Source organism: Oryctolagus cuniculus, chromosome X (genome assembly GCF_964237555.1).
Source record: "Oryctolagus cuniculus chromosome X, mOryCun1.1, whole genome shotgun sequence".
Taxonomy (NCBI): Eukaryota; Metazoa; Chordata; class Mammalia; order Lagomorpha; family Leporidae; genus Oryctolagus; species Oryctolagus cuniculus.
This window is the reverse complement of record NC_091453.1, coordinates 90,412,435-90,438,738: the sequence shown is the minus strand read 5'-3', so window position 1 is coordinate 90,438,738 and position 26,304 is coordinate 90,412,435. Positions and strand designations below refer to the sequence as shown.

Below are 26,304 nucleotides of genomic sequence, written 5' to 3'. Positions count from 1 at the left end.
GGAGCTGACTTCGGGGGTCCGGTAGAGCCTAACAGGGAGGGGACGACTCGTGGGCACTGCGGCACTGGGTGAGGACAGGCAGGGGTGGGGCTGGGAACCGTGGGCAGCTGTCTTCCTCTCACCACGTGGGCACTGGCTCTCCAGCGTCTGCCTGCCTGCCTGCCTGCCTGCCTTACTGACAGTGTCCAGGCAGTGGGGATGGCTGAGGGCAGCTGGAAGCTGGGGGTGGGCAGGGTAACACATCTGCCTTTTGCTCCAGGGCTCAAGCTGACTGGGGATGCCAGAGAGGAATGAGCCTCAACCTGGGAGCTCTGGACAAAGAGGAGGAGGCGTGGACTGGGGGAGGAACCTAGATGCTTTGGGCTCTTCACTTGGGATTTCTCATGGGGATCCTCCCCAAGCTTAACAGCCTCTTAGAGACCTCCTGGATCTCAACCTTAGAGAGCAGCATCCTGTGTGAGGTTCTGAAAAGAGCCAGTCCCACTGTGCCCTCGGTGGCTCGCTCTCATCTAATGACACACTGGTTCTGCTCCATCTGATGCTCCCACTCCCTCAATTCCTGGGTCTAAGTGGAAGGTCTTTCGGGGATCCACTGACATGTTCTGCTTTATGGATAGTCTCTAAGATTACCCCACCCCGTGGACCGTTTGCTCTTTCATTTTTGTTTTACGGCCAATGGCTTAGACTTGGTGATTTGCACCTATTCTTGGTGACACTCCTTGTTTGTGTTCATCCGTTTTGCTCAGCGCTCCACTGTGTCATACAGCCAGAGTACCGAAATCCTTCAAGATGATTTAAGGGAAATGAATTCTACTAATCATATCAACCTCTCCACTTATTTGCCCCTTTTATAGGTTTGAACTTAATCCATAGAGACTTTCCTCATTCTTTTTTACAGCTGTGTAGTACTCCGTGGTACCACTATTATGATTCATTCAATCATTCTTTCCTGTGTGCATACTTGTTTCTAATATGTTGCTATACATATTACAGAAAATGTACAAATATGTTTTTGCATGGCTGGAGGTATATCTCTATGGATTCTTATAATTGGGGTTGGTGGTTCAAAATGTAAGTTCACATGTCCCTTTTTTAGGTACTCTCTCTAAAATTTCCTCCAAAGGAGTAATACAAATTTCCGTTGTCCAACATTTGAGAGTTTGTGTTTCTGCATAGACTTGAAAAATAAATTCTTATTATCTCTTTGAAATTTATAAGATATGTGATGATTTTACCTCTTTCATTCCTGATGTTAGTAATTGTGTCTTCTCTTTTTTTCTTTATATTTTTGATTAATGGGTTATCAATTTTGTTGGCCTTACTGAATTGGCTTTTAGTTTTATTATTTTACTATTTCTTTGGTTTATGTTTTTATGTTTATTATTTGTTTTCTTTTTAGTTGTTATTTAAGTTACTATGATTTCTCCAGGTACTTCAAGTAGAAACTAATGTCATTGCCTTGAGACTTTTCTAATCTAGACCTTTTAGTACCATAAATTTCCTTCTAATTCTATTTTAGCTACATCATACAAATTTTAATATGTAGTCTTTTCATTTTTCTTCAACTGAAATTACTTATGAATTTCCCTTTTGTATTCTTTTACTCCACAGTTATTTAGAAATATGCTGTGTAGTTGTCAGGCATTTAAATATTTTCCAGTTACTAATTTCTTACTCCATCATGGTCAGAGAATATACTTTTATTACTTACATATTTGCTCTCTTCATACTGTTCCTGTTCCTTTAAGCTTTCTTCATGCCACTTTATTCTTTTTTCCCTCTGTGTATTTTCAAATAGTCTGTTTTTGAACTAATTTTTTCTAATGTTTAGTCTGCTACTTATGCCTTCTATCATGTGTTTAATTTCACTTAGTGTACTTTTCAGTTGAAGGATTTGTTTAATTTTTGTTTTACTTCCATCTCTGTTCAGTTTCTCTGTTAAGGGTATTAAATTTTTTTCTCTGTATGTTCCTGAAGCTTGATCAGTTTCCTTAAACTTGCCTTTTTAAATTATTTGTCCCCAAATTTTCATATATTGGCTGCTGTCTGATTAGATTATGACACCTTATTTTGTTCTTTTTTTTTTTTTTGACAGGCAGAGTGGACAGTGAGAGAGAGAGAGAGAGAGAAAGGTCTTCCTTTTACCGTTGGTTCACCCTCCAATGGCCGCCGCGGCCGGCGCGCTGCGGCCGGCGCACTGCGCTGATCCGATGGCAGGAGCCAGGAGCCAGGTGCTTTTCCTGGTCTCCCATGGGGTGCAGGGCCCAAGCACCTGGGCCATCCTCCACTGCACTCCCTGGCCACAGCAGAGCTGGCCTGGAAGAGGGGCAACCGGGACAGAATCCAGCGCCGCAACCGGGACAGAATCCGGCGCCCCAACCGGGACTAGAACCCGGTGTGCCGGCGCCGCTAGGCGGAGGATTAGCCTAGTGAGCCGCGGCACCGGCCTATTTTGTTCTTTGAATGAGGTCATGATTCCCTGAAAGTTCTCGTTGCTTGTTGATATACGTCATCTACATATTTAAATACTGGGATTTTTTTTCTGAGTCTTCATAATCTGGCTTTGTGCCTGTCTTTCAGAAAGTCTAAGCTGCTTATTTTGTCTGTAGACACTTTCACTATTTCAGCACCAGATGGCGCCCTATGTTGAGACTTGCCCCAGATCTGCAGTTGACATGTTTTTGCTGTTTCAGCATTGAAGGCATCCTAATCCTAGGCTTTCCCCAAATCCACAGTTGGTGTGGTGTTTAGAATGAAATGGGGAACTTTTTAAAGGAAGAATAGTCTGTGTCTGAAAGCTTCCTGGTTTCAGGGTAGGCCCGGATGTGTCATCCACACTCACTGGCTTGTGGCCAGGTACTACAGGATTCTACCAGGGTCTAGGCCTTTATCATATAGAGACCATCCCCACATTCTTATGCTATCCTCTCCCAAGTGGACACTTACTCTATTTGTGTTGTGCTGCCTGAGGTTGTGGTAAGGACAGAATGGGCAGTCCTATGGTCCTCAATGCCGCAGTGTTAAAACACATTTAGAACCCACAGTCTGCTGAGTGTAGTGCAGCATGAGAGTATGACCAAGGCCACACTACTATGGGGCACCTGCTGCTGAGGCAGACTCATAGCACAAGGCCACTGCAACCAGCCACAGATGATGCTAGTCGGGATTTAAGTCCAGTAGACTGGGGTTGTGAGTTTTCAAGTGGCAATGGTACTGGTACAGAGACTCCATCTGCATGTACTAGTTTAGACCGAGGGGCCATTAGGATCTTTTCAGTGTTGGGATTTTCCAGCTTGATACTAAGTTATAAAACATGGTCCTGTATTCAGTTTCATTCTGTACTCCCAAGCAGCTGGTGTCTTGTTGCTTGCCATCTGCCTAATGTTTGGGGGAGGGTTGGTAAAGGCAGTCCGTAGGCAGCTCAGGGTGATGCTAAGCGAGGCCACACCTTAGTTGAGTAGCACAGCAGGTACACATGTAGGCTGATAGTGACGTAGGCAAAACAAATCTGTCCCACCAGGACACAGATCTCCACATGATGCTGGCTTAGACGTAGGGGCTTCATCTATGAGTACTGCCCTGGGAATGATGGCATTTGGTCTTTATCTGGCGCTGGCTATCACAGTGGCAGACTCAGGACTGAGCTCCAAGGCAAAGTCTCATATTGACTTTTGTCATCCTGCTCTGCAGTGGCTATCATTTTTCTCTGCTGTCTGCTAGAGATTGGAGGAGGGATCAAAGCAGTGGTCCTTTTCCTGCCTGGCTATGGAGGATCCAAAGGCCTAGTGTGCAGGTCCATGGGGACCTGTCCAGCGCTGGGTTTTACAGTGTCAGGTCTGGTATTGAAACTCAAGTCTAAGGTCTTGACTGAACTCCTTCTCCCTCTTCTGAGCATGAGGCATGGAGTCTCCAAGCTGTACTGCTTAGAGCTGGAGGAGGGTAAGCAGGCAGCTCTTTACTTCCTACCTTCTTCAATGCATCGTTTCTTATACTAGCACCAAGCTCTGTGGCCCCTCACCTGGCTTCCTTAGCTCTTGTGAAGGTAATTTGATATGTAAAAGCTGTATACATTGGTATTGCCGTGGGATGATGATCTCTGGAGTATCTTATTCAGGCATCATCTTGCTTCACCTCCTGGGTGTTTGATTAGAGATTGAGTAAATTGTTCTATAAGTGTCAGTTATGTCTAGTTAGTTCATGTGTTTTGGATATTCTACCATATATGTTTACTCATTTTGTTTCTACTTACTGACTGAGGACTGCTGAAATACCTTACTATAATTGTGGTTTTGTCTATCTCCTTAATGTTCTATCATAGAAATATTGTTACTATTATTTAAAAATATTCTAGATCCTACTTGCATTTTTTCACTTGCATTCATAAATGAGATTTATGCATAATTTTACTGTTTTATTCTATAGTTTTATCATTATTATATTGTTATATTATCCTTATTAGATGGATTTGGGTAGCTTTTGTTCTTTTTCTAGTCTGAGAAACTGCATAAGATTGAGATTGTCTGTACCTTATAGATAACTTAAAATTTATCTCTAAAACCTTTTTGTAACTAATACCTTTTAGGGTGGCACAAACATAACCACTTACAGGTAACAATGGGCTTTTCACAGTAATTATTTTGTACCATGGCTTATTCATATAGTTCCCTGTGCCTGAAGGAGCCGCCTTCCTCACATACCTGTCCATTCTTACTGATAGTCCCCAGCCTCCTGTAATCTATACCTGTCAAAGACTTGTCCATCCTTCAACTATCTTATAGAAATACATCCACCCCCTTCATGGTGACACTACTAGTATCTCTCACCAACTCACTCTCAACTTCTTTGGAATCTACTTATTACCCTAATGGCAGTATACCTTCTCTCCAGGGATTAACCTGTCTTATTTGATTGGATGGCCATTCAGAGATCTTCATATTCACATCCCTGATCCTTCTTATCTATTTTTTTTGACAGGCAGAGTGAACAGTGAGAGAGAGACGGAGACAGAGAGAAAGGTCTTCCTTTTGCCGTTGGTTCACCCTCCAATGGCTGCTGCGGCCAGCGTACTGCAGCCGGCGCACTGCGCAGATCCGAAGGCAGGAGCCAGGTGCTTCTCCTGGTCTCCCATGCGGGTGCAGGGCCCAAACACTTGGGCCATCCTCCATTGCACTCCCGGGCCACAGCAGAGAGCTGGCCTGGAAGAGGGGCAACCGGGACAGAATCCAGTGCCCCGACCAGGACTAGAACCCGGTGTGCCGGCGCCGCAAACAGAAGATTAGCCTATTGAGCCATGGTGCCGGCCCTTATCTATTTTTGTGTTTCCTTAGGCCAGGTGTCAATCACTTGTCTAGAATCAAAAAAAGATTTCTTCCTTGAGAATGGAGCCATAGACTGGATAGTTTGTCTTAGGGATGGTGAGTTTGGTAGGTACTGTCTTAAATATGTCTGTGACCCTTACAGCATATTCAAGGATACTTCGAAACATTTCTGGAAAATTAAATTAAAAGACGAGTCTGTTTGGGTACCAAAAAGTTGGACTCCATACACAGATTTTTCATAAGACACATTTTCATGATCTTTTTTAAGACCTCTCTTATGCGTAGATTTCAGAAATTTTACACTGGAATAAACCTCTGCTTTAATTCCATTTTCCACAATCATTTTTAAAAATTTACAAGTTCAGAATACTTTCAAGTTTATAAAACAGAAATTGTCAAGTAGTACAAAGAGTTCTCATATATCCCACACCCCACTTCCCCTGTTATTAACATCTTGTATAGTATGATGTTTTGTCACAATTAATGAACCACATCCAGATCCCCACACCCTTTTTTTAATCCAAAAATTCCTCAATGGTTCCTACTCCTCCCTGCCTCTAGTCATTACCATTCTGTGTTCAGATTGAGGTTTAGTTTTGGTCTTTCTGGGTTTTTGTTTTGGTTGGTTGGTTGGTTGGTTTTTTGCTCCCGCATATGAGAAGCATGTGATGTCTGTCTTTCTGTGTCTGCCTTATTTCACTCAACTTGATATCCTCCAGATCAATCCATTTTGCTTCAAATGACAATATTTCATTACTTTTATGGCTTTATTTTTTATTTTTATCCATTCATCTGATGATGGACTCCTTTATTAATTCTATATTTTGACTGTTGTGACTAGTGCTGCTATAAATATGGTGGAGCAGGTATCTCTTTGATACAGTGAGTTCATGTCTTTTGCATATATACCCAGTAGTGAGATTGCTGGATCAAAGGCTAACCTTTCTCCAGTGCGTGTCCTTGGCACCTTTGTCAAAAATCAGATGGCTTTGATCCAGCATTGTGGTGTCATGGGTAAAGCTGCCACCTGCAACACTGACATTCCATAGGGCAACAGTTCCTGCCCTGGCTGCTTCACTTTTGATTCAAATCCCTGCTAATGTCCTGGGAAAAGCAGCAGAAGATGGGCTAAATACTTGAGTCCCTGCTAGGCATGTGAGAGACCTGGAGGAGGCTCCTGACTTCTGGCTTTGTCCTGGCCCAACCCTGGCCTTTGCAACCATCTGGGGGAGTGAACCAGTGAATAGAAGAAGCTCTCTCCCCCTGTCTCTCCCTCTCTCTGTAACACTGATTTTCAAAATAAATAAAAAAATTTTAAAAATATCTGTTGGCGGCCAGCGCCGCAGCTCACTAGGCTAATCCTCCGCCTTGCGGCGCCAGCACACCGGGTTCTAGTCCCGGTCAGGGCGCCGGATTCTGTCCTGGTTGCCCCTCTTCCAGGCCAGCTCTCTGCTGTGGCCAGGGAGTGCAGTGGAGGATGCCCCAAGTACTTGGGCCCTGCACCCCATGGGAGACCAGGATAAGCACCTGGCTCCTGCCATCGGATCAGCGCGGTGCACCAGCCGCAGCACGCCGCCGGCCATTGGAGGGTGAACCAACGGCAAAGGAAAACCTTTCTCTGTGTCTCTCTCTCACTGTCCACTCTGCCTGTCAAAAAAAAAAAAAATATCTGTTGGTTTTGTGAATGTGGATTAAATTCTGGGTTCTCTGTTCTGTTACATGGTTCTATGTGTCAGTTTCATGCTATTTTAATTATTATAGCTTTGTAGTATACTTTGAAATCAGATATTGTGATACCTACAGCTTGATTTGTTGTTGTTATTGTAGTTGTTGTTTAGGATTGCTTTGGCAATTCTGGGCCCTTTCTGGTTCCATGTAAATCGTAAGATTGTTTTTTCTAATTCTGTAAAGAATGTCATTGGTATTTTGATGGAGATTGTATTGAGTTTGTAGAATACTTTAGGTAGTATGGATATATGAATAATATAAATTCTTTCAGTCCATGAACAAGGACTATCTATTTTTTGTATCCTTGATTTCTTTTATCAGTGTTTTATAATTTTGATTGTAGAGCTCTTTGACTTCATTGGTTAAATTTATTCCTTAATATTAATTTTTGTATCCATTGTGAGTGGGATTGCTTTCTTGATTTCTCTATCAGAAATGTCATTATTGATATATAAAAATTCTACTGTTTTTTGTATGCTTATTTTATATCCTATGACTTTACAGAATTGCTTTATCATTACTAACAGCTTTCTGATGGAATGTTTAAGTTTTTCCAGGTACAAAATCATGTCATCTGAAAAACATCGATATTTTGATTTCATCTTTTCAGTTTGGGTGCCCTTTCTTTCTCTTTCCTAAGTGCTCTTTTTAAAAAGATTGATTTATTTATTGAAAGGCAGAATTCCAGAGAGGGAGAAAGAGGGAGAGAGAGAGAGAGAAAAGGGTCTTCCATCCACTGGTTCTTTCACTCCCCAAATGACTGCTGTGGCCGGAGGTGGGCCAATCTAAAGTGAGGAGCCAGGAGGAGCTTCTTCTGGGTCTCCCCAACAGGTACAGGGGCCCAGAAACTTGGGCCATTCCTCCACTGCTTTCCTATGCCATAGCAGAGAGCTGGATCGAAAGTGGAGCAGCTGGGACTTGAACCGTTGTCCCTAGGGGTACTGGCACTGCAGGTGGCGGCTTTACCCACTACTCCACAGCGCTGGCCCCTCCCTAAGTGCTCTTGCTAATTCTTCAATACTATATTGAATAAGAGTGGTGAAAGTGGACATCCTTGTCTTGTTCCTGATCTGAGGAGAAATGCTTTTTAGCTTTTCCCTGTTCAATATGACACTGACTTTTTTTTTGTCAAATATAGTGTTTATAATTTTGAGGTATATTCCTTCTATTCATAATTTGTTGAGTTGTTATCATGAAGGGATGTTGAATCTTATCATGCTTTCTATGCATATATTGAGATGATCATATAGTTTTTGTTCATTCTGTTAATAATTATTTATGATATATTGTTAATTTTTAAGTACTAATAGAGTTGGAGAATATGGTATTGTATTTTTGTGCTATTAATTAGGTTAAACCTATTTTCAAATGTCTTATTGGTTGAATTTTCCTTCTTGTGAGTGGAATATTTGTACAATTTTACCATTTTGCCTTTTGGAGGTTCCTAAGAGTTGAAAAAAATCCTTATGGATTTTTATACACACAGAGACCTACTAATAGTCCAGAAAATTTTGAAAGTAAAATAATTTGAATGTGACTGGGCAGAAATTTTAAGGTTTTTTCCCACCTGTGATTATTAAAGTAGAGTAGTACTGGCTCAGGAAATGATAGAACACAAAGAGAGGCCATTCACAGACGTTTGTATTCGGATAGCAGTTCAGATCCATAGAAAATAATGAAATACATGGTGTGCTAGGGATGCTCAAGGCCACCAGCAAGCTGAGTGCTTCACTAGCAGAACTCCCCATATGATTGTACTCAAAGCTATGATTCACTGTAGTCAAAGGATACAACAGAGTCAACCAGCAAAGGGAAATACATGTAGAACAAAGTTCAAAAGTAAATAGGCTCAAGCTTACAAGGATACTTTTCCAGGGATATGCTTAAATCCTCCAACAGTGAATTGTGACAACAAGTTGTCTACCAGTGAACCTTCTTAAAAACTCAATGCCTAGAATTTTTATTGGGAGCTTTTCATATAAGAAACCTTTGCCTATCACGTAGCAAAGTTCCAGAGTCCCAAAGGATAAAAAATATTTAGCATAAACCACATTGTTAAGACAAAAAAATCTGTCACAGTGAGTCTTTCCTATCAGTTCAAGAATGGTGAGAATTCTCCCCTAATCCAAGTTCAGAGTCTACCCAAGGGCCAGCCTAACAAGGAAGATTTTCAAAGGAGAGCCATCTCAGCCCTGTTGTGTTAGTCCTGTAGCACATTCTGTGACTGATGTTGGATAATTAGTCATTTAGAGTTGTTTTAAAAGGGGTGAAAAAAAAAAGACAAACACTCATTTATATAGAAGGAATTTAGACTTGTGACCTTGTAGAATGGACATGGATTCATTCCATACAATACCAGTATCATTTGTTAAATAATCTGCCTCATTTCCAACAGTTTCTCAGATCTTCTTTGTAGTATATAGACTGATCTTTTAAAAACATAACACAAATAAGGTTCACCTGTATGAGGAAAGCTCATATTTAACAACAACACGAGACTTACAGGGTCCAGAATATCATTTAATTAGTTTTTAAGGAGAAATAGTAATGCAAAAGGAACTAAAATACTAACATCTACATTCTGTCACCATAAACAAACCTGGAGGAAATTAAAATTAAAGTAAGAAGGCCAAATAATGCATTTTGATTGACTAATGATTTTTCATTTTCATATTTCACATTTTCATAATTTTTAAATAGTGTCCATATGACAGTATATATGACAAATTGCTAATACATCTAATATATTATAAAGTAGGTCTTGCAAATCAATAAATACTAGCATCCAAAAAAATTATAAAAGTTTGCAAAAGCCATATCATACCTGCAAAGATAACAGTGAATACATATATGAAATTGTGAGACATCATTCTTCACTGTTAATTGATCCAATTGAAAAAGATGTTGAGGGCTGGTGATGAAGTATAGCAGGTAAAGCCACCACCTTCAGTGCCAGTATCTCTATGGGTACTGGTTCGAGACCTGGTTGCTCCACTTCTGATCCATCTCTCTGCTAGACCTGGGAAAGTAGTGAAAGATGGCTCAAGTCCTTAAGCTCCTGGCTCCTGGCTTTGGATCTGCCCAGCTCCAGCCAGAGACAGAGAGAGAGGTCTTCTATCTGCTGGTTCACTCCCCAGATGGCCACAATGGCCAGAGCTGTGCCGATCCAAAGCCAGGAGCCAGGAACCTCCTCTGGGTCTCCCATGTGGGCGCAGGGGCCCAAGGAGTTGGGCCATCTTCTACTGCTTTCCCAGGCCATAGCAGAGAGCTAGGTCAGAAGACGAGTAGCCAGGGCTAGAATCAGTGTCTATATGGGATGCCAGCACTTCAGGCCAGGGTCTTAACCTGCTGTACCACAGCGCCAGCCCCAATAAATCTTTTTTAAAAAAGAAAAAGACATGTTGTTATTTTTCATCCTTCAGAGGAGCCCTTTTAGATATATTTTAGATATATTTTTTCTAATTACCTCGACCCTCCTGAAATACTAGAATCTCAAATATACTGAGTTCATATGCTAGGTCATAGGGTAATTCTGTTTAACTTACTGAGGAACAACCAAACTTCTTTCCATAATAGATGTACCATTTTACATTCCCACCAACAATTTTCTAATTTCTGCAAATTCTCAACATTTGTTCTGTTCTGTTTTTAAAGAATTATTAGTAAGTTGAAAGTGTATCATTGTAAAAATTAAAAGAAAAATAAGAGAGGAGGGAGGGTGGGAGCAAGGTTAGGGTAGGAAGAAGTATCATTATGCTTTTGAAACTGTCAAAAAATAATGAAATGATGAAGTGATGAACGATACATAAAAACATTCAGATAAAGAGATACATGGAATGAGATCTAGAAGGTTCCCAAATGCAGAGGCTTCTGTGCCTGTGGAATTGAGGTATATGAGAGTACTTTAAAAAGTTCATGGAAAATGTGTGTTTTTTTTTTAAAGATTTTTTTTAATTTATTTATTTGAGAGGTAGAGTTACAGACAGTGAGAGGGAGAGACAGAAAGGTCTTCTGTCTGCTGGTTCACTTCCCAAATGGCTGTAATGACTGGAGCATTGCCGATCCAAAGCCAGGAGCCAGGAGCTTCTTCCAGGTCTCCCATGCAGGTGCAGGGGCCCAAGGACTTGGGCCATCCTCCACTGCTTTCCCAGGCTACAGTAGAGAGCTGGATGGGAAGAGGAACAGCCAGGACTATAACTGGTGTCCATATGGGATGCCAGCGCCACAGGCAGAGGATTAACCTACTGTACCACAGTGCTGGCCCCAAGTGTGTTGTATTTTAATTGCATTTTTTCCACAAACCTTTTGTGTGGGGAGCAACCGGACTAGACTGAGTTACTGGAATTAAGACTTATTCTATGCATCTGCTCTCCCACAATATGGCGCTGGGAGAGAAGTAAACAGCTTCCGCACAGCTGCCTCCAGTTCAACTAATAAACTGTAGGACTTGCTATTGATTGGAGGAGAGCAGCGTACTCGGCGTGTGGGCAGCCGAGTTAGGATTGGCGGAGGAGGACTATAAAGGAGGAGAGAGACGGCATGCACCAGGAACATCTAAAGGGAACATCTAGCTGAAGGAACACCCGTGCAGCCCCCGAGAGACCCGGCCGGCGGTGTGCCGCTCCCCTGCGGAAGTGGGGAATGTGGCCAGGGGGAACTGCCCTTCCACGGAGGTGGAAGGGATAGTAGCCAACCCAGGAAGAACCAGCAGCAAACCCGGGGAGGGCCGAGCAGACGAAAGAACAGCGCAGGGTCCTGTGTCGTTCCTCCACGAAGAGGGGGAGCGACATAATGGTGCCGTGACTCGGATAGGAAACCTAGGGCGGATAGGAAACTTAGGAGGGAAGAAATGACTCGGATAGGAAACCTAGGACGGATAGCAAACTTAGGAGGGAAGAAACGGGAAGAACTGGGAAAATACCGGAGAGAGAGACTAGCAAACAGCCTAGGGAAAAGCCGGACGAAAAGGGTGCTGGAAGAAGCTATTGAAAGCCTAGGCATAGACTCAGATACGGACTACGGGGGGAAGCTGGGAGAAATCTCTAAGGTCGAAAGCGAAAGTGAAAGCTAGAACAAACAGACTCGGACGCGGACTGTGGGGAGAGGCCAGGAGAAATGAGGGAGGAATATTGTTGGAGGAAAGCTTGGGGAGACATACCGGGTAGAGGAAAATGTTAGGGAAATTGAAGCCGTGGGGGGCAGGCCAAGGCGGACACGAAAGCCACTTTGGGATTCTCAAGTTAGCCCGGGAATAGGGGGTGAAAAGTTGAAACCAGAAGCTGAAACGTAAGCCAGATTGGGATCCGTCTGATTAGCCCGGGGAGCAAAGGACGGGAAGCCAAACCGTGGGGCGGAGACGTATGCTGGGTTGAATTCGCCAGGCTAGCCCGGGGAACTTAGATTGAATGCTAGTGGCGGACACGTAAGCTACGCTGTGTTACTCGCGGAAGCCGCCGCGTGCAGAGAGAGCGCGGGGCGTGAATAGATAGGGAACGGGGCTGGCGCGAGGCCGTGGTGCAGACGCGAAGGGCGTGGAAAGCGGAGCCGCGCAGATGAGAGAGGCGCTGGCTGAAGCGGCGCAGAGCCGGGAAGCTGCAGGGATAAGAGAAATAGAAGTTTAGAAGCAAAGTGAGAGAAATAGGAATGCTGGAAGATAGAAGTAAAATGGGAGAAGTGGGAATGCCCGGAGATAGAGAAATAGAGAAATAAAAAGGCCTCCCTACAACATTGCAATGTGAGAGCTTGGATTCGGTCTGCCTGATTAAGTGAGGCGATGAGCACGATGAGCACCTGCGGTGGCTAGCAGCTTATGCGCCGCAGGTCACCGAAGACAGGCACGAATTAACATCAGTAAGGCCTCCCCACAAAAAGGCAATGAGGGGGCTTGGATTCGGTTTGCCTGATAGGGCTTGTAAGCCCCTGCAGGCTCGACCAGAGCATGCGCTGCAGGGCACCGAACACAGGCACGAATTAACATCAGTAAGGCCTCCCCACAAAAAGGCAATGAGAAGGCTTGGATTCGGTTTGCCTGATAGGGCTTGTAAGCCCCTGCGGGCTCGACCAGAGCATGCGCTGCAGGGCACCGAACACAGGCACGCATCAGCGCCTAAAAACCTCCTCACAACATGGCGAAGAGAGGACCCGGATTCGGTTTGCCTGATTGATAGGACTTGTAAGAGCCTGTGGCAACTCTAGCAAGTAGAGCAGAGTGTGTGCCGCGGGACACCGAAGACAGGCACGTATCAACGCCAAAAAATAAAAAGAAAGGGGGATCTGTGGGGAGCAACCGGACTAGACTGAGTTACTGGAATTAAGACTTATTCTATGCATCTGCTCTCCCACAATATGGCGCTGGGAGAGAAGTAAACAGCTTCCGCACAGCTGCCTCCAGTTCAACTAATAAACTGTAGGACTTGCTATTGATTGGAGGAGAGCAGCGTACTCGGTGTGTGGGCAGCCGAGTTAGGATTGGCGGAGGAGGACTATAAAGGAGGAGAGAGACGGCATGCACCAGGAACATCTAAGGGGAACATCTAGCTGAAGGAACACCCGTGCAGCCCCCGAGAGACCCGGCCGGCGGTGTGCCGCTCCCCTGCGGAAGTGGGGAATGTGGCAGGGGGAACTGCCCTTCCACGGAGGTGGAAGGGATAGTAGCCAACCCAGGAAGAACCAGCAGCAAACCCGGGGAGGGCCGAGCAGACGAAAGAACAGCGCAGGGTCCTGTGTCGTTCCTCCACGAAGAGGGGGAGCGACACTTTTGAACTACTTTGTACTACCATCCCAGCACAGGAATGTGTTCACCAGCCTGGGAGCTGCATCATACAGGCATGTTCAATTTTTAAGTTGGCTGACAGTGTATCACTTTCTGGAGGTGAGGAGTGGAGCTGAAAGCTCCGAGCAGCTAATCATCGCTTTGTCTTTCTGATGACCAGCCCCATTCAGTAGCTCACCAACTGGCATCTCATTAAAATCAATAACACTCCTGTCACCTGGCATATTCCAAAGGATTAAGAGCTCCATGTTAGGAACTGGGTTCAGAGACCAAATATTAAAACCAAAGATCCGCCTAACACTGCTATTGCTCAGCAAAGTACTAGAGTTTTAGGAGCTCTTTGCCAGGAAGTGGGAGCAGAGACCAAATACAAGGGATCTTCAAAGTGAAAATGCATATTATGAAAAAAAACAATGGATTTAAGAACTTTCAAATAAACACATTTATGTATTTAAGAAGCACGTGTGCGCACACACACACACACACACACACAGCTGGAAAGAGAGTGGGCCCATCAACTGGTTCACTTTCCAAATGGCGGCAGCAGCTAGAGCTGGGCTAAGCTGAAAATTGGAACCTGAAACTCAATCCAGGTCTTGGATGGCAGGAATCCAGTTACTTGAACCATCAACTTATTCCTCAGGGTCTATATTAGAAAGCTTGAGTTGAACCCAGGTACTCAAAGATGGGACATAGGTATCTTTACTGTTGTCCTAACCACTAGGCCAAATGCCTGTCCCTAAACTTACCTTTATGTGTGTGTGTATGTGTGTGTGTGTGTGTGTGTGTGTGAGAGAGAGAGAGAGAGAGAGAGAGAGAGAGAGAGAGAGTCAGTTAGTTAGTTATATGCTGCTGGTTCAGTCCCCAAATGCACACAATGGCCAAGCCCAGAGCCAGGAGGTAGAAACTCAATCCAAGTCACCCATGTGAGTAGCAGGGACCCAATTATTTGATCCATCACTGTTGCCTTCCAGGATTTGCATTAGCTGGAGTCAGGAGCTGGAGCCAAATATTGATCCCAGGTACTCCAATATGGAAAGTGGGCATTTTAAACATTGTCTTAATTAGTAGGGTAAATGCTTGCCCCCAAACTTACCATGCAATTCCATTTATTTCAGACTTTTTGAAGTTCTCATATATATTTCTTATTATATCACAGTATCATAAGTAGGTTTTCAAAAAAGATTTATATTGCATAACTGAAACTTTATATCTTTTAGCCATCAGCTCCTTATTTCCCTTCCCCTCCCCAAACTTTTGCAGCCACTGTTTACTCTTTGCTTCTGTGAGTTTGACTATATTAGATTCCATACATAAGTGAGACCATGCAGTATTTTTCATTCTGTGTTTTGCTTATTCTACTTAGTATATGCACTTAGTATATGTCCTACAGGCATATCCATGTTTTGAAAATGTTTTTGAAAATGGCAGGATTTTCCTTTTTTGAGGCTGAATAATATTCCATTGTATAAATATGCCACGTTTTACTTACCTATTCATCCATCAATAAAAATTTAGGTTGTTTGTGTGTCCTGGCTATTGTGAATAATGTGGCAATGAATGTGGAGCTAGAAGTATGTCTTCAAGATCCTGATTTCAGTTCCTTTGGGAAAAAATCCAGATGTGAGATTTTTGTGTAATGTGATAATTCTATTTTAATTTTTAGAGGGATGTCTATACTATTTTCCATAGTGGCTGTACCAGTTTACATTTGCACTGCCAATGTACAGGATTTGTTCTCTTTTGTGTTTTTTAATAGTAAATTTAAGATTATTTCTAATTGTAGATTTAATTTTAATGTCTTTGAGAAATGCATATTCAGGCCCTTTGCCCATTTTTGAAATCTATTATACGAGGGCGTTGGGAGCACAATCCAGGTTTCCCATGTGAGTGTCATAAACCCAGTTACTTGAGCCATCACTGCTGCCTCCCAAAGTATGCATTAGCAGGAAGCTGGAGTCAGGGGCTGGAGCTGGGAATTGGACTCAGGTACTCTGAGGTGGGATTGTGGGTATTTTAACCACTAAGCTAAACACCTGCTTCTTGCCCATTTTGAAACCAGATATTAATTAACAACTTAAGCAATCTATTGAAATGCAACCGCACCTTATATCTTTCGGAGATTATCCCTTTATAATATTCGTATACATGGATTCCAAAATCTGATTCTTTTGTTTAATCTATTCTGCTATCAATGCCTTCTGTAATGTTTTTAATTTCACTAAGTGTACTTTACAGTTGAAGGTTATTTGATCTTTTAATTACTTCCATCTCTCTTTCAAGTTTCTCTATTGGAGTATTAAATCATTTCTCTGTGTTCTCTTGAAGTTAGTTGAGTTTCCTTAACAGTTATTTAAATTTTGTCTGCCAAGCATTTGAAAATATCAGATTCCAGATAATTGGTGTATGGTACCCTACTTTGTTACAGGAGAACATGCTTACCCGAGAGCTCTTGACTTTTGTCAGTGTATAAAGCTATGTGTTCATTAAAGTATTCGTTAACTTTTTTCCAGTATTCATAATCTGGCTTCTTTTGGTCCTCTTTCCAGAAATTCTGAACAGTAGCTTGTTTTCTCTATAATCTTGTGAACACTTCAGCCACTTCATGAGCACTAGATGGCGCCATAAGTTGAGATTTGCACAAATCTGCTGCCTGTTTACTGTCACTATGTCAAGTCCCAGAGGATGCCCTTAACTCAGATTTTTCCCAGATCCAGTTAGTGTGCCATTCAGAGTGAATCATGGCTGAGTCCAAAAGGGTAGTTCATCCCTAAAAGCCTTCCCTGGGGTTGTGAAGGGACCAGATACCCAGTCTTGTGACCACTAACGTTGCAGCCCTCAACCTACACAAACCACCCAGCACAGGCATAAGAACAAAGCCTACATTTCTGTAGTCTGTCTGCTGCTGAGATACAGTCATGGCCTAAGGCTGCATCAACTAGTCACAAATGATGCTGGCTAGAATAGGATCCCTGGACTCCACTTGGCCCTGTATAATAGTCCCGAGGCTCCTTCTGCAAGCACTGGCCTAGGGATAGAGACTGTTAAGATCTGCCCAACATTATTTTTTAAAAAGATTTATTTATTTGCTTGAAAGGCAGAGTTACAGAGACGAAGAGAAACAGAGAGAGAGATCGTCCATCCACTGGTTCACTCCCCCAAATGGCCACAATGGCCAGGGCTGGGCCCGACCAAAGCCAGGAGCCAGAAGCTTCTTCCAAGTCTTCCAGGTGGGTAGCAGGGGCCCAAGCACTTGGATCTTCTTCACTGCTTTCCCAGGCGCATTAGTAAGGAGCTGGATCAGAAGTGAAGCCGCCAGGACATGAATCATCGCCCATATGAGATGCTAGCATCACAAGCAGTGGCTTAACCTTCTGTGCCACCACACCCCCCAAAATTTGGTTCTATCAGCTAGAACTGAGTTCTAGGACAGTTCTGTGGTTCATTGCTCTCTGTCCAAGTATAGGGGGAAGGGTGATGTTGGCCGCCTAGGCTGTCACTAAGCAGGGTCACGCCAGCTTCTCACAGTCTCCAGGCCCTATACAATTCTGGAGGTGCACACCAGGACCACGTGAAGACTAAAATGAGTCCATCCCCCTGGGGTCCAGATCCCTGATGCCAGGACAAGTATAGAGGTTCTGTTCTCAGGTACTGACCTAGGGAATGGAACCATTGGTGTCTTCACAGTGTTGGATATTTTCAGGCCAGGACTGTGTCCCAAGACACAGTACTGTGGTTCCTTGTTGTCTGCCCAAGGTCGGAAAAAATATATTTAAAGCAGCCCCTTGACCACCCAAGCTGCTACTAAGCTGGATCATAGCCTCGTTTGCAAATCAGTAGGCCCAGAAAAATCTCAAGTGTGCACACCAGGCCCACAGGAGGCTGACAATGATACATACCAAGTTGAGTCCATCACAGCAGGGTACACATCTCTGCCTGATGCTGAGGCAAGTATCTAGAAATTGCTTCTACAGATAAATACTAAGGACAGGGACCAATAGCATCTGGCCATTATTGCGTTTTACCAACCCAGCACTGAGTCCCAGGGCTGTCTTGTGGTTCCTTGCTGTCTGCTCAAGCCTGGGGAAGGATAATAAAGGCATGCCTTTGACCACCCAGATAAGCAGTAAGCTAAGTCACTCCTAAGTCTCACCATTAACAGGCTCCTCGCAATCTGGTGGTCCACCCCAGGAACACATGAGGCCAGCAGCAGTACACTCTGAAACAAGTCTGTCCTGCCAGGGTGCAGATCGCTGCCTGACGTCAGGGCAACCCAAGAGACAGACTATCAGCACTCTGCACAGTCGCAGGCTGGGCTCTAAGTTTCAAGGCAGAGCTTGAAGTTCCCTTTTGTGCTCTACTCCTCAGTGGCTGCAGTCTTCTGTGCTGTTTACCAGGAGTTAGAGGAGGGATAGCCAAGGCAGTTCCTTAGCTGCCTGGCTAAAGAGGTTCAAAAGATTCAGTCTGTAGATATGGACCTGGAGGCAGGGGCCGTAAGGCCCTGTGAAGCACGAGTTTTTTTTTTAAACTGAATTTCAAGTCTAAGGGTCTAAGGTCTGCACTTAATTCCCTCCCTCTCCCTTTCCCAAGCAGGAGGTAAGTTGTCTGTTCCCACCCTACACTGCTTGGAACTTGGGAAGCATTTTCCTTCCTGCTTTCTTCAGTGCATCTTTTGTTGTTATTGGTGGTGTTACACTAAACCACGCACTGTGGTCTCCCATCTGGCTTCGTTAGCTCTTGTGAAGGTAACTTGGTGGATGAATACTTGTTCAAAATGATATCTATGTTTATCTCAATTTTTTATAATTTTTTTATTTCATCTTTGATCTGTTGCTAAGGAGTGTGCTGCTTAATTTCTAAATATTTATATTATCTTCAAAATTCATTCTTCCTGTTACTGATTTCTAGAGTGATAATGCTGATATCAGTATTGTTATTAGTTCTGGGTGATAACTACTTAAGATCTAATGCATGAAATGATTCTGTGCTTTTACTCTTCCACCCCTCACATTTTAAGTTATTAATACCACAATTTACATATTTTACATTGTATATATATCATTAAATTAGTATAGCTATAATTATTTTAATACTTTGGTGTTTTAACCTTTGCACTAGAACTAAAAGTGATTTGTGCACCTCCTTTGCAGTATTAGACTACTCTTAATTCAATTATATACTTTCCTTTACCAGTGAGTTTTAGACTTTCATATGTTTTCATGTTACTGATTACCATCCTTTTGTTACAACTTGAAGAACTCCCTTTAGCATTTCCTATAAAACAGATCTAGTGTTGATGAATTCCCTAAGCTTTTGCTTTTTTATGAAACTCTTCACCTATCCTTCATTTCCAAAGGATATTTTTACTGGATAGAATGTTCTTGGTTGGTAGTTTTTTTTTTTAAAAAAAAGCCTTTTGAATATATCACCCCACTCTGTCCTAGCCAACAAAGATTCTATTAAGAGATAATCTAATAGTATTCTTTGAAAACTCTTTGACATTGACTTTGATAATTTGATTATAATATGTCTCAGTGAATCAATCAATCAATCTCTCTCTCTCTCTCTCTCTCTCTGTCTCTCTCTGTCTCTTAGGTATACCAACTATGTTTGCCATTCTTTGGACTTCATGAATGTAGATATCCATTTTTCTCCCCAAATTTGGAAGTTTTCTGAAATTGTTTCTTTAAATAAGTTTTCTCTCCCTTTGTTATTCTGTTTCTCCTGGGACTTCCATGGCTTGCCTACTAGTTACCTTGATAGTATTCCAGTTACTCTTTTCCTTTTTCCTTTTTGTCCTGTAACTGAATAATGTGAAATAATATGTCTTCGAGAGTTTTTTAAAAAAAATCTAGTTTCTACCTGATTGAGTCTATTACTGAAGTTGCCTATTGAATTTTTCAGAAATTCTTTACCTCCAGAATTTCTTTTTAGTTCTTTTTTTATTATTTGTATCTCTTTGATGAGCCTATCATTTTATTCATATATTGCTTCCCTGATTTCATTTAGTTATTTTTCTGTATTCTCTTATAGTCGTTGATATTAAGATGTTTATTTTTCAGTTCTTTATCAGGCAGTTCATATATCTCCATTTCTTTGACACCAGTCACTGTGGCTTTATTTTGTTCATTTGGGATGTCATATTGTAGTGGGATCTGTGAGTAGAGGTGAGACACCAAGGCCAGGAAGCAGTCTTTTATTATGCTGCCTAATAAAATATCCAAAATGACTGAGCTCCGAACAAAGAGAGGCCATTTCCTTATATATCTTTTTACTTTCTTTATCCCTGATATATGGTTATACACATACATTTAATTGGATATTCTAATGTTAAATGGCAGCTATAAGAATTGATAGAATACTGCACATGCATGCATAGTTGCTGATTATGTTTAACTAGTTTTTCCTTATATTTTTTAACCTTTTATTTAAGGCATAGAAACTTTATGCATTTCATAAATACAAATTTAGGAACATACACCTAATATTTCTTCCACACACATACTGAGCTGTACACTGTCTGGCAAGGGTTAACACCATCACTTTGTGCTAGCAAGCAAAAGCTGAAACAATTACAAATAAGCAGATAATGACCACAGTTGAAGCATTCACAGGCAAGCAGATAATGTCCACATTCCATTCCAAGGATGTTTTTCTTCTATTTTTATTTCTGGAAGGCCTCTACCATAAGATGCACTCTGATTCTTCATGTTCCTTGAAGCCTTATGTTTCTGTCTTTGTAAGCAAAGTGCAATCACTCCAATCTTTACTTACTGGCTTTGGGAAAAATCTTCAATGGTGAGATTTGGGGTCCTCCAAATATTTTATATCTGCTCTGATCTGCTAGCTTCCCATGAGTGAGAAGTCTTGGGACTGTGGACCTTCTCTCCACCACACAAACCCAGGCCAGGTGCTGAGAGACTCCCATGTATTATGCCTAGGGCAGGGCTTTGAAGTGTCAAGGCTGCATATCTTCTCCACACTCAGCAGAGTCGAGGTGGTTGCATCTCTGGGCTGCCTGTGGAGATTCACCATCTACAGGAGGAACATGCAGAGTACTGGGGTTGTGTGTTGCCTTGTAGAAGAAGATGAGGTACACAAGTAAGGCATCCTATGGGGTTCATGCACAGAGCTCTTAGTGGAATCCATAAGCCAGTTAGGATCCAGGTGAGATACTGAGATCTATGCAGCAGTTGCAGAGAGCTCCTGCCACTTTCCTCTGTCCCCAGAGAAGTCAGCTGTGCTAATTTTCTCAGACTTCTGGGTAGAGTGAGACAAAAGTGTGCCTCTTTGTCAGCTCCCTGGAAGACTTGAGTAGCTGGACATTCACTTGCTCTCACTTTACTTGGTCAGAGAAACCATGCGCTAAGGTCTTCCATGGCACTAAGCTGTGATACCTTGGGGGAGGGATGATATGAACGAAATGAAATGTTTCTTACTGATTTCAGTGCATCTATTCTCAGGTGTGTTTTCTCCACCAGGGAGCCAAAACTTCTCAGCAGGACTCCTGGGCTTCCATGAAAGGTTTTCCCATCCATGAGTAGTTATTAAAATCATTGTTTTTGTGACTATATGGGAATTAGAACCTTGTATTTTGATATCATAAATATTCTAGACTTTCATTTCTGATTTCAGGAATTTGAGTTTTTTCATGACAAGTCTAGCTAAAAAGTTGTCAATTTTGTTAATCTTTTGGAAAGTACTAACTTCTGATTTCATTTAAACTCTCTATTGCTTTTCTATTCTCTATTGATTTTATCTCTGCTCTCATCTTTATTATTTACTTCCTTCTAGATTTGGGTTTAATTTCCTTTATTATTTGCCTCTTTTTAAAAGCAAAATTCAGTTTTTGAGTTCCTTTTTAAAAATATTTTATTTATTTCAAAAGAGTTACAGAGAGAGAGGGAGAGACAGAGAGATCTTCCATCCTCTGTTCACTTCCCAGATGGCCCCAGTAGCCAATTCTGGGTCAGGCTGAAGCCAGGAGCCAGGAGCTTCATCCAGTTTTCCAGGTGGGTCACAGAGGCCCAAACATTGGGCCATCTTCTGCTGCTTTTCCCAGGCCATTAACAGGGAGTTAGATTGGAATTGGAGCAGATGTTTTTTTTTTTTTTTAATTTATTTTTTTTATTTTTTTTATCTTTTATTTAATGAATATAAATTTCCAAAGTACGACTCATGGGTTACAATGGCTTCCCCCCCCATACCGTCCCTCCCACCCACAACCCTCCCCTTTCCCACTCCCTCTCCCCTTCCATTCACATCAAGATTCATTTTCGATTATCTTAATATACAGAAGATCAGCTTAGTATACCTTAAGTAAGGATTTCAACAGTTTGCTCCCACACAGAAACATAAAGTGAAAAATAATAGATGATTTTTTTTAAATGATGATGAAATCAGATCAGACCTATTGTCATGTTTAATCCCAGTGAGAGTCATGTTGGGAATTGATAATTTCTTTTTTTTTTTTTACAGAAGATCAGTTTAGTGTACATTAAGTAAAGATTTCAATCGTTTGCACCCCCATAGAAACACAAAGTGAAATATACTGTTTGAGTACTCGTTATAGCATTAAGCCTCAGTGTACAGCACATTAAGGACAGAGATCCTACATGAGGAGTAAGTGCACAGTGACTCCTGTTGTTGACTTTACAAATTGACACTCCTGTTTATGGCATCAGTAATCTCCCTATGCACCAGTCATGAGTTTCCAAGGCTATGGAAGCCCCTTGAGTTCTCCGACTCTTATCTTGTTTAGACACGGTCATAGTCAAAGTGGAGGTTCTCTCCTCCCTTCAGAGAAAGGCACCTCCCTCTTTGAAGACCTGTTCTTTCCACTGGGATCTCACTCACAGAGATCTTTTTGCCAGAGTGTCTTGGCTTTCCATGCCTGAAATACTCTCATGGGCTTTTCAGCCAGATCCGAGTGCCTTTAGGGCTGATTCTGAGGCCAGAGTGCTATTTAGGACATCCGCCATTCTATGAGTCTGCTGAGTATCTCACTTCCCATGTTGGATCACTCTCCCCTTTATTTATGGAATTGGAGCAGTTGTAATATGAAGCTGCATCCATATTGGATGTCAGTGATGTATGTGGCAGCTTTACCTGCTATGCCACTACTTGGGTAACAAATTCTTTATTCATTCTTAGCCAATCACAAAAAAGATTTCCATCTGAGCTCTGATTTTGTTTCATCTGATAAACTTTTGTATGTTTTGTTTTTATTTGTTTATAAGCATTTTATTATTTCACTTTTAATTGCTTTTTTAACCTATTAGTTGTTTAAGTGTGTTGCTTAATTTCCTCACTTTATGAATTTTACAGTTTTCCTTCTGTTACTGATTTCTAACTTCATATCAGTGTGGTTGGAAAAGATGTATTGTATGATACCTATTGTGATATATTGAGGCTTGTTTTGTGTCTTAACATATGTATACCCTTGAGAATGTTCAGTGTGCATTTGAGACTATATATTCTGCACTTGTTGAGTGGAGTATTTTAAACACGTCTGTTAGGTCTCATTTATTTATACTGTTATTCAAGTTCTCTGTTTGTATGTGTGTGTGCACGTGCCCCCATGCCAGTGCTGCTCATGGTGAGCTGACCCCATGGCTGGGATTCCAGGGGCATCTCAACAGCTACTGAGGGCACTTTCTCTCAGGGAGTCTCCCTTTTCTCCTTGCTACTGCATGAGACACCTATAAATTCTTTGTTGGTATGAGGAAATGGTACTTTGGGGGAGCTGACAGGCTCTAAGACTGAGTAAGTCGAACCAGATGCACAGTGGAAATCCTTTATCTCTTCCAATTAGACTGTGTGCCATTTGTATAGCTTAAGTAGTGTGTTTGGGTACCAGTTGGAGGGAGATAAAATTCTCATACTATTACCTCAGTCCACCCATGAGGAAGGTTTGGATTTGGTTTGGAAGAGTACTCATTTGTTTGTGTAAAAATTCTCTATTTTCTTATTGATTGTCTAACTGTTTCATTTATTCTTGAGAACAAGATATTGGGGTCTCGTAACTTTTCATTGTAAAACTGGCTATTTCTCCCTTCAGTTCTGTCAGTCTTTGCCTTATATGTTCTTGGGCCTTGTTGTTACTCACCTATGTGATTATAATTGTTACATATCTTTTTGACTGACTGTCAATATATATCTTCTTTGTCTCTTATAATAATATTAGTCTATTTTATATGATGTTAGTATAGCACCTCAGCTCTCTTTTGGTCACTATTTGCATAGACTATCTTTTTTCCAGCATTTTACTTTCAACTTTTTTTTTTTTTGGACAGGCAGAGTTAGACAGTGAGAGAGAGAGAGACAAAGAGAAAGGTCTTCCTTCCGTTGGTTCACCCCCCAAATGGCCGCTACGGCCAGCGCTGCACCGATCCGAAGCCAGGAGCCAGGCGCCTCCCCCTGGTCTCCTATGCGGGCGCAGGGCCCAAGCACTTGGGCCATCCTCCACTGCCTTCCCGGCCACAGCAGAGAGCTAGACTGGAAGAGGAGCAACCAGGACAGATCCGACGCCCCAACCGGAACTAGAACCGGGGGTGCCGGCGCCCCAGGCGGAGGATTACCCAAGTGAGCCATGGTGCCGGCCAACTGTTTTAACTATAATGTATCCAAGTATGGATATCTTTGAGTTTTTCCTACTTAGAGTTCATTGAACTTCTTGAATTGTACATTCATAATCTTCATTAAATTTGGGAAGATTTAATCATTACTTCTTTTTTTGAATATTTATTTATTTATTTGAAAGTCAGAGTTACACAGAAAGAGAAGGAGAGGCAAAGAGAGAGAGAGGTCTTCCATCTGCTGCTTCACTCCCCAATTGGCCATAATGACTGGAGCTGCGCCAATCAGAAGCCAGGAGCCAGGAGCTTCTTGCAGGTCTCCCACGCAGGTGCAGGGGCCCAAGGACTTGGGCCATCTTCCATTAATTTCCCAGGCCATAACAAGGAGCTGGTTCGGAAGTGGAGCAGCCAGGACTCGAACCAATGCCCATATGGGACGCTGGCACTGCAGGTGGCAGATTTACCCACTACACCACAGCACTGGCCCCTAAAATCATTTTTTACTAATTCAATATCTAAGTGTATTCAGGGACTATTGCTATTAATTGGTTATCTGTGAAAAAAAAACATAATTTTTTATTTTCATGCCTCATTTTTTGTCAAAAACTGTACATCTGTATTATTATAATGGGGCAACTGTAAATCAGATTCTCTCTCCTTCCCTGGGTTTTCAGTTGTTTTGTTGTGAGTCTAAATTTTTTGTTTAGTGACTTTTATGAACTATTCTTAAGACTGTATTCTTTGTCATTTTTGGCCACTGAAATCTCCATTCTATTATATTAAAGGCCAGCTAGTTACTAGACAAAGACTTTCTTAAATATCTAGATTCCAAAATTAAAGTGAAAACTCTCCCAGTATTTGCTGATTGACTGTGATCTAGGGAACTACTTTGCTTGACCATTTATATCTGTGCCTAGTCCTTCCTTTCCTGCTTGCGTAAGCCTAGAGACCAGATGGAGATTAAATCATCGGGTGTTCTCCATTGTTTTCTGAGCATGTGTCTTTCCCTGGGTGTGCACATAGCTTTATAGATTTCCCAGAATATCTAAGTACTGTTAAAGGCTTGTTCTAACCCACATCTCCTCCCTAGCTTTTTTCACAGGGTTTTTGGTCCATCTACTGCTTGTTCTTTCATTTCTTGTTCTAAAAAAAAAAAAAAAAAACAGTTTTAGAGTGAGGGGAAAAAAACCAGCAACACTTGAGTTATCTGTTTGGAAACCTCTAGACAGGTTAAAAAAAAAAAAAAAACAGATTTATCTGAGAACAAAGTTCCTATTGCCCCTCTTGTTCCAGTAAGCCACATGAGGAACACAAACAGCCATCCCTATGGCCGCCTCTGAGCTACTGTAGGATGGCATGGTAGACAGTAAGTTTAAATGCCGTAATACTTTCTGACTGGAGCTTTAATAGCTTTTTTAATTAAGTGTGTCTCTGGTTGCTATAGTTTTTAAATTATGCTCCAGTGTGCCAAAATATTTATTCTTTTTTTTTTTTTTTTTTTAAACTTTTATTTAATGCATATAAATTTCCAAAGTACGACTTATGGATTACAATGGCTTTCCCCCCATACCGTCCCTCCCACCCACAACCCTCCCCTTTCCCACTCCCTCTCCCCTTCCATTCACATCAAGATTCATTTTCGATTATCTTAATATACAGAAGATCAGCTTAGTATACATTAAGTATGGATTTCAACAGTTTGCTCCCACACAGAAACATAAAGTGAAAAATAATAGATGATTTTTTAAAATGATGATGAAATCAGAGCAGACCTATCGTCATGTTTAATCCCAGTGAGAGTCAAGTTGGGAATTGATAATTTCTTTTTTTTTTTTTTTTTTTTTTTTTTTTTTTTTTTTTTTTTTTTACAGAGGATCAGTTTAGTATGCATTAAGTAAGGATTTCAACA

At 41.9% G+C, this 26,304-nt stretch overlaps 2 protein-coding genes and 1 long non-coding RNA gene across 19 annotated transcripts in view; 2 read left to right on the top strand and 1 right to left on the bottom strand.

The window, feature by feature from the left end:
• GPRASP3 (G protein-coupled receptor associated sorting protein family member 3) overlaps positions 1-26,304 on the top strand; it is a 107,144-nt gene that overhangs the window by 34,285 nt on the left and 46,555 nt on the right. The window lies entirely within an intron of this gene.
• GPRASP2 (G protein-coupled receptor associated sorting protein 2) overlaps positions 1-26,304 on the top strand; it is an 87,421-nt gene that overhangs the window by 34,284 nt on the left and 26,833 nt on the right. The window contains exon 2 of one of the 4 annotated variants that reach the window (XM_070066441.1): positions 16,916-17,048. The exons of the other annotated variants lie outside the window; for them this stretch is intronic. Within the exon in view, the coding sequence (XP_069922542.1) occupies positions 16,916-17,048 (133 nt within the window). The remainder of the gene's footprint in view (positions 1-16,915; positions 17,049-26,304) is intronic. 4 annotated transcript variants of the gene reach the window in all.
• Positions 11,664-14,602, bottom strand: LOC138847497 (uncharacterized). Its single transcript, XR_011385334.1, has 2 exons — positions 11,914-14,602; positions 11,664-11,863 (listed from the first exon to the last, which is right to left on the bottom strand). It is a non-coding gene; the product is annotated as an uncharacterized lncRNA (long non-coding RNA).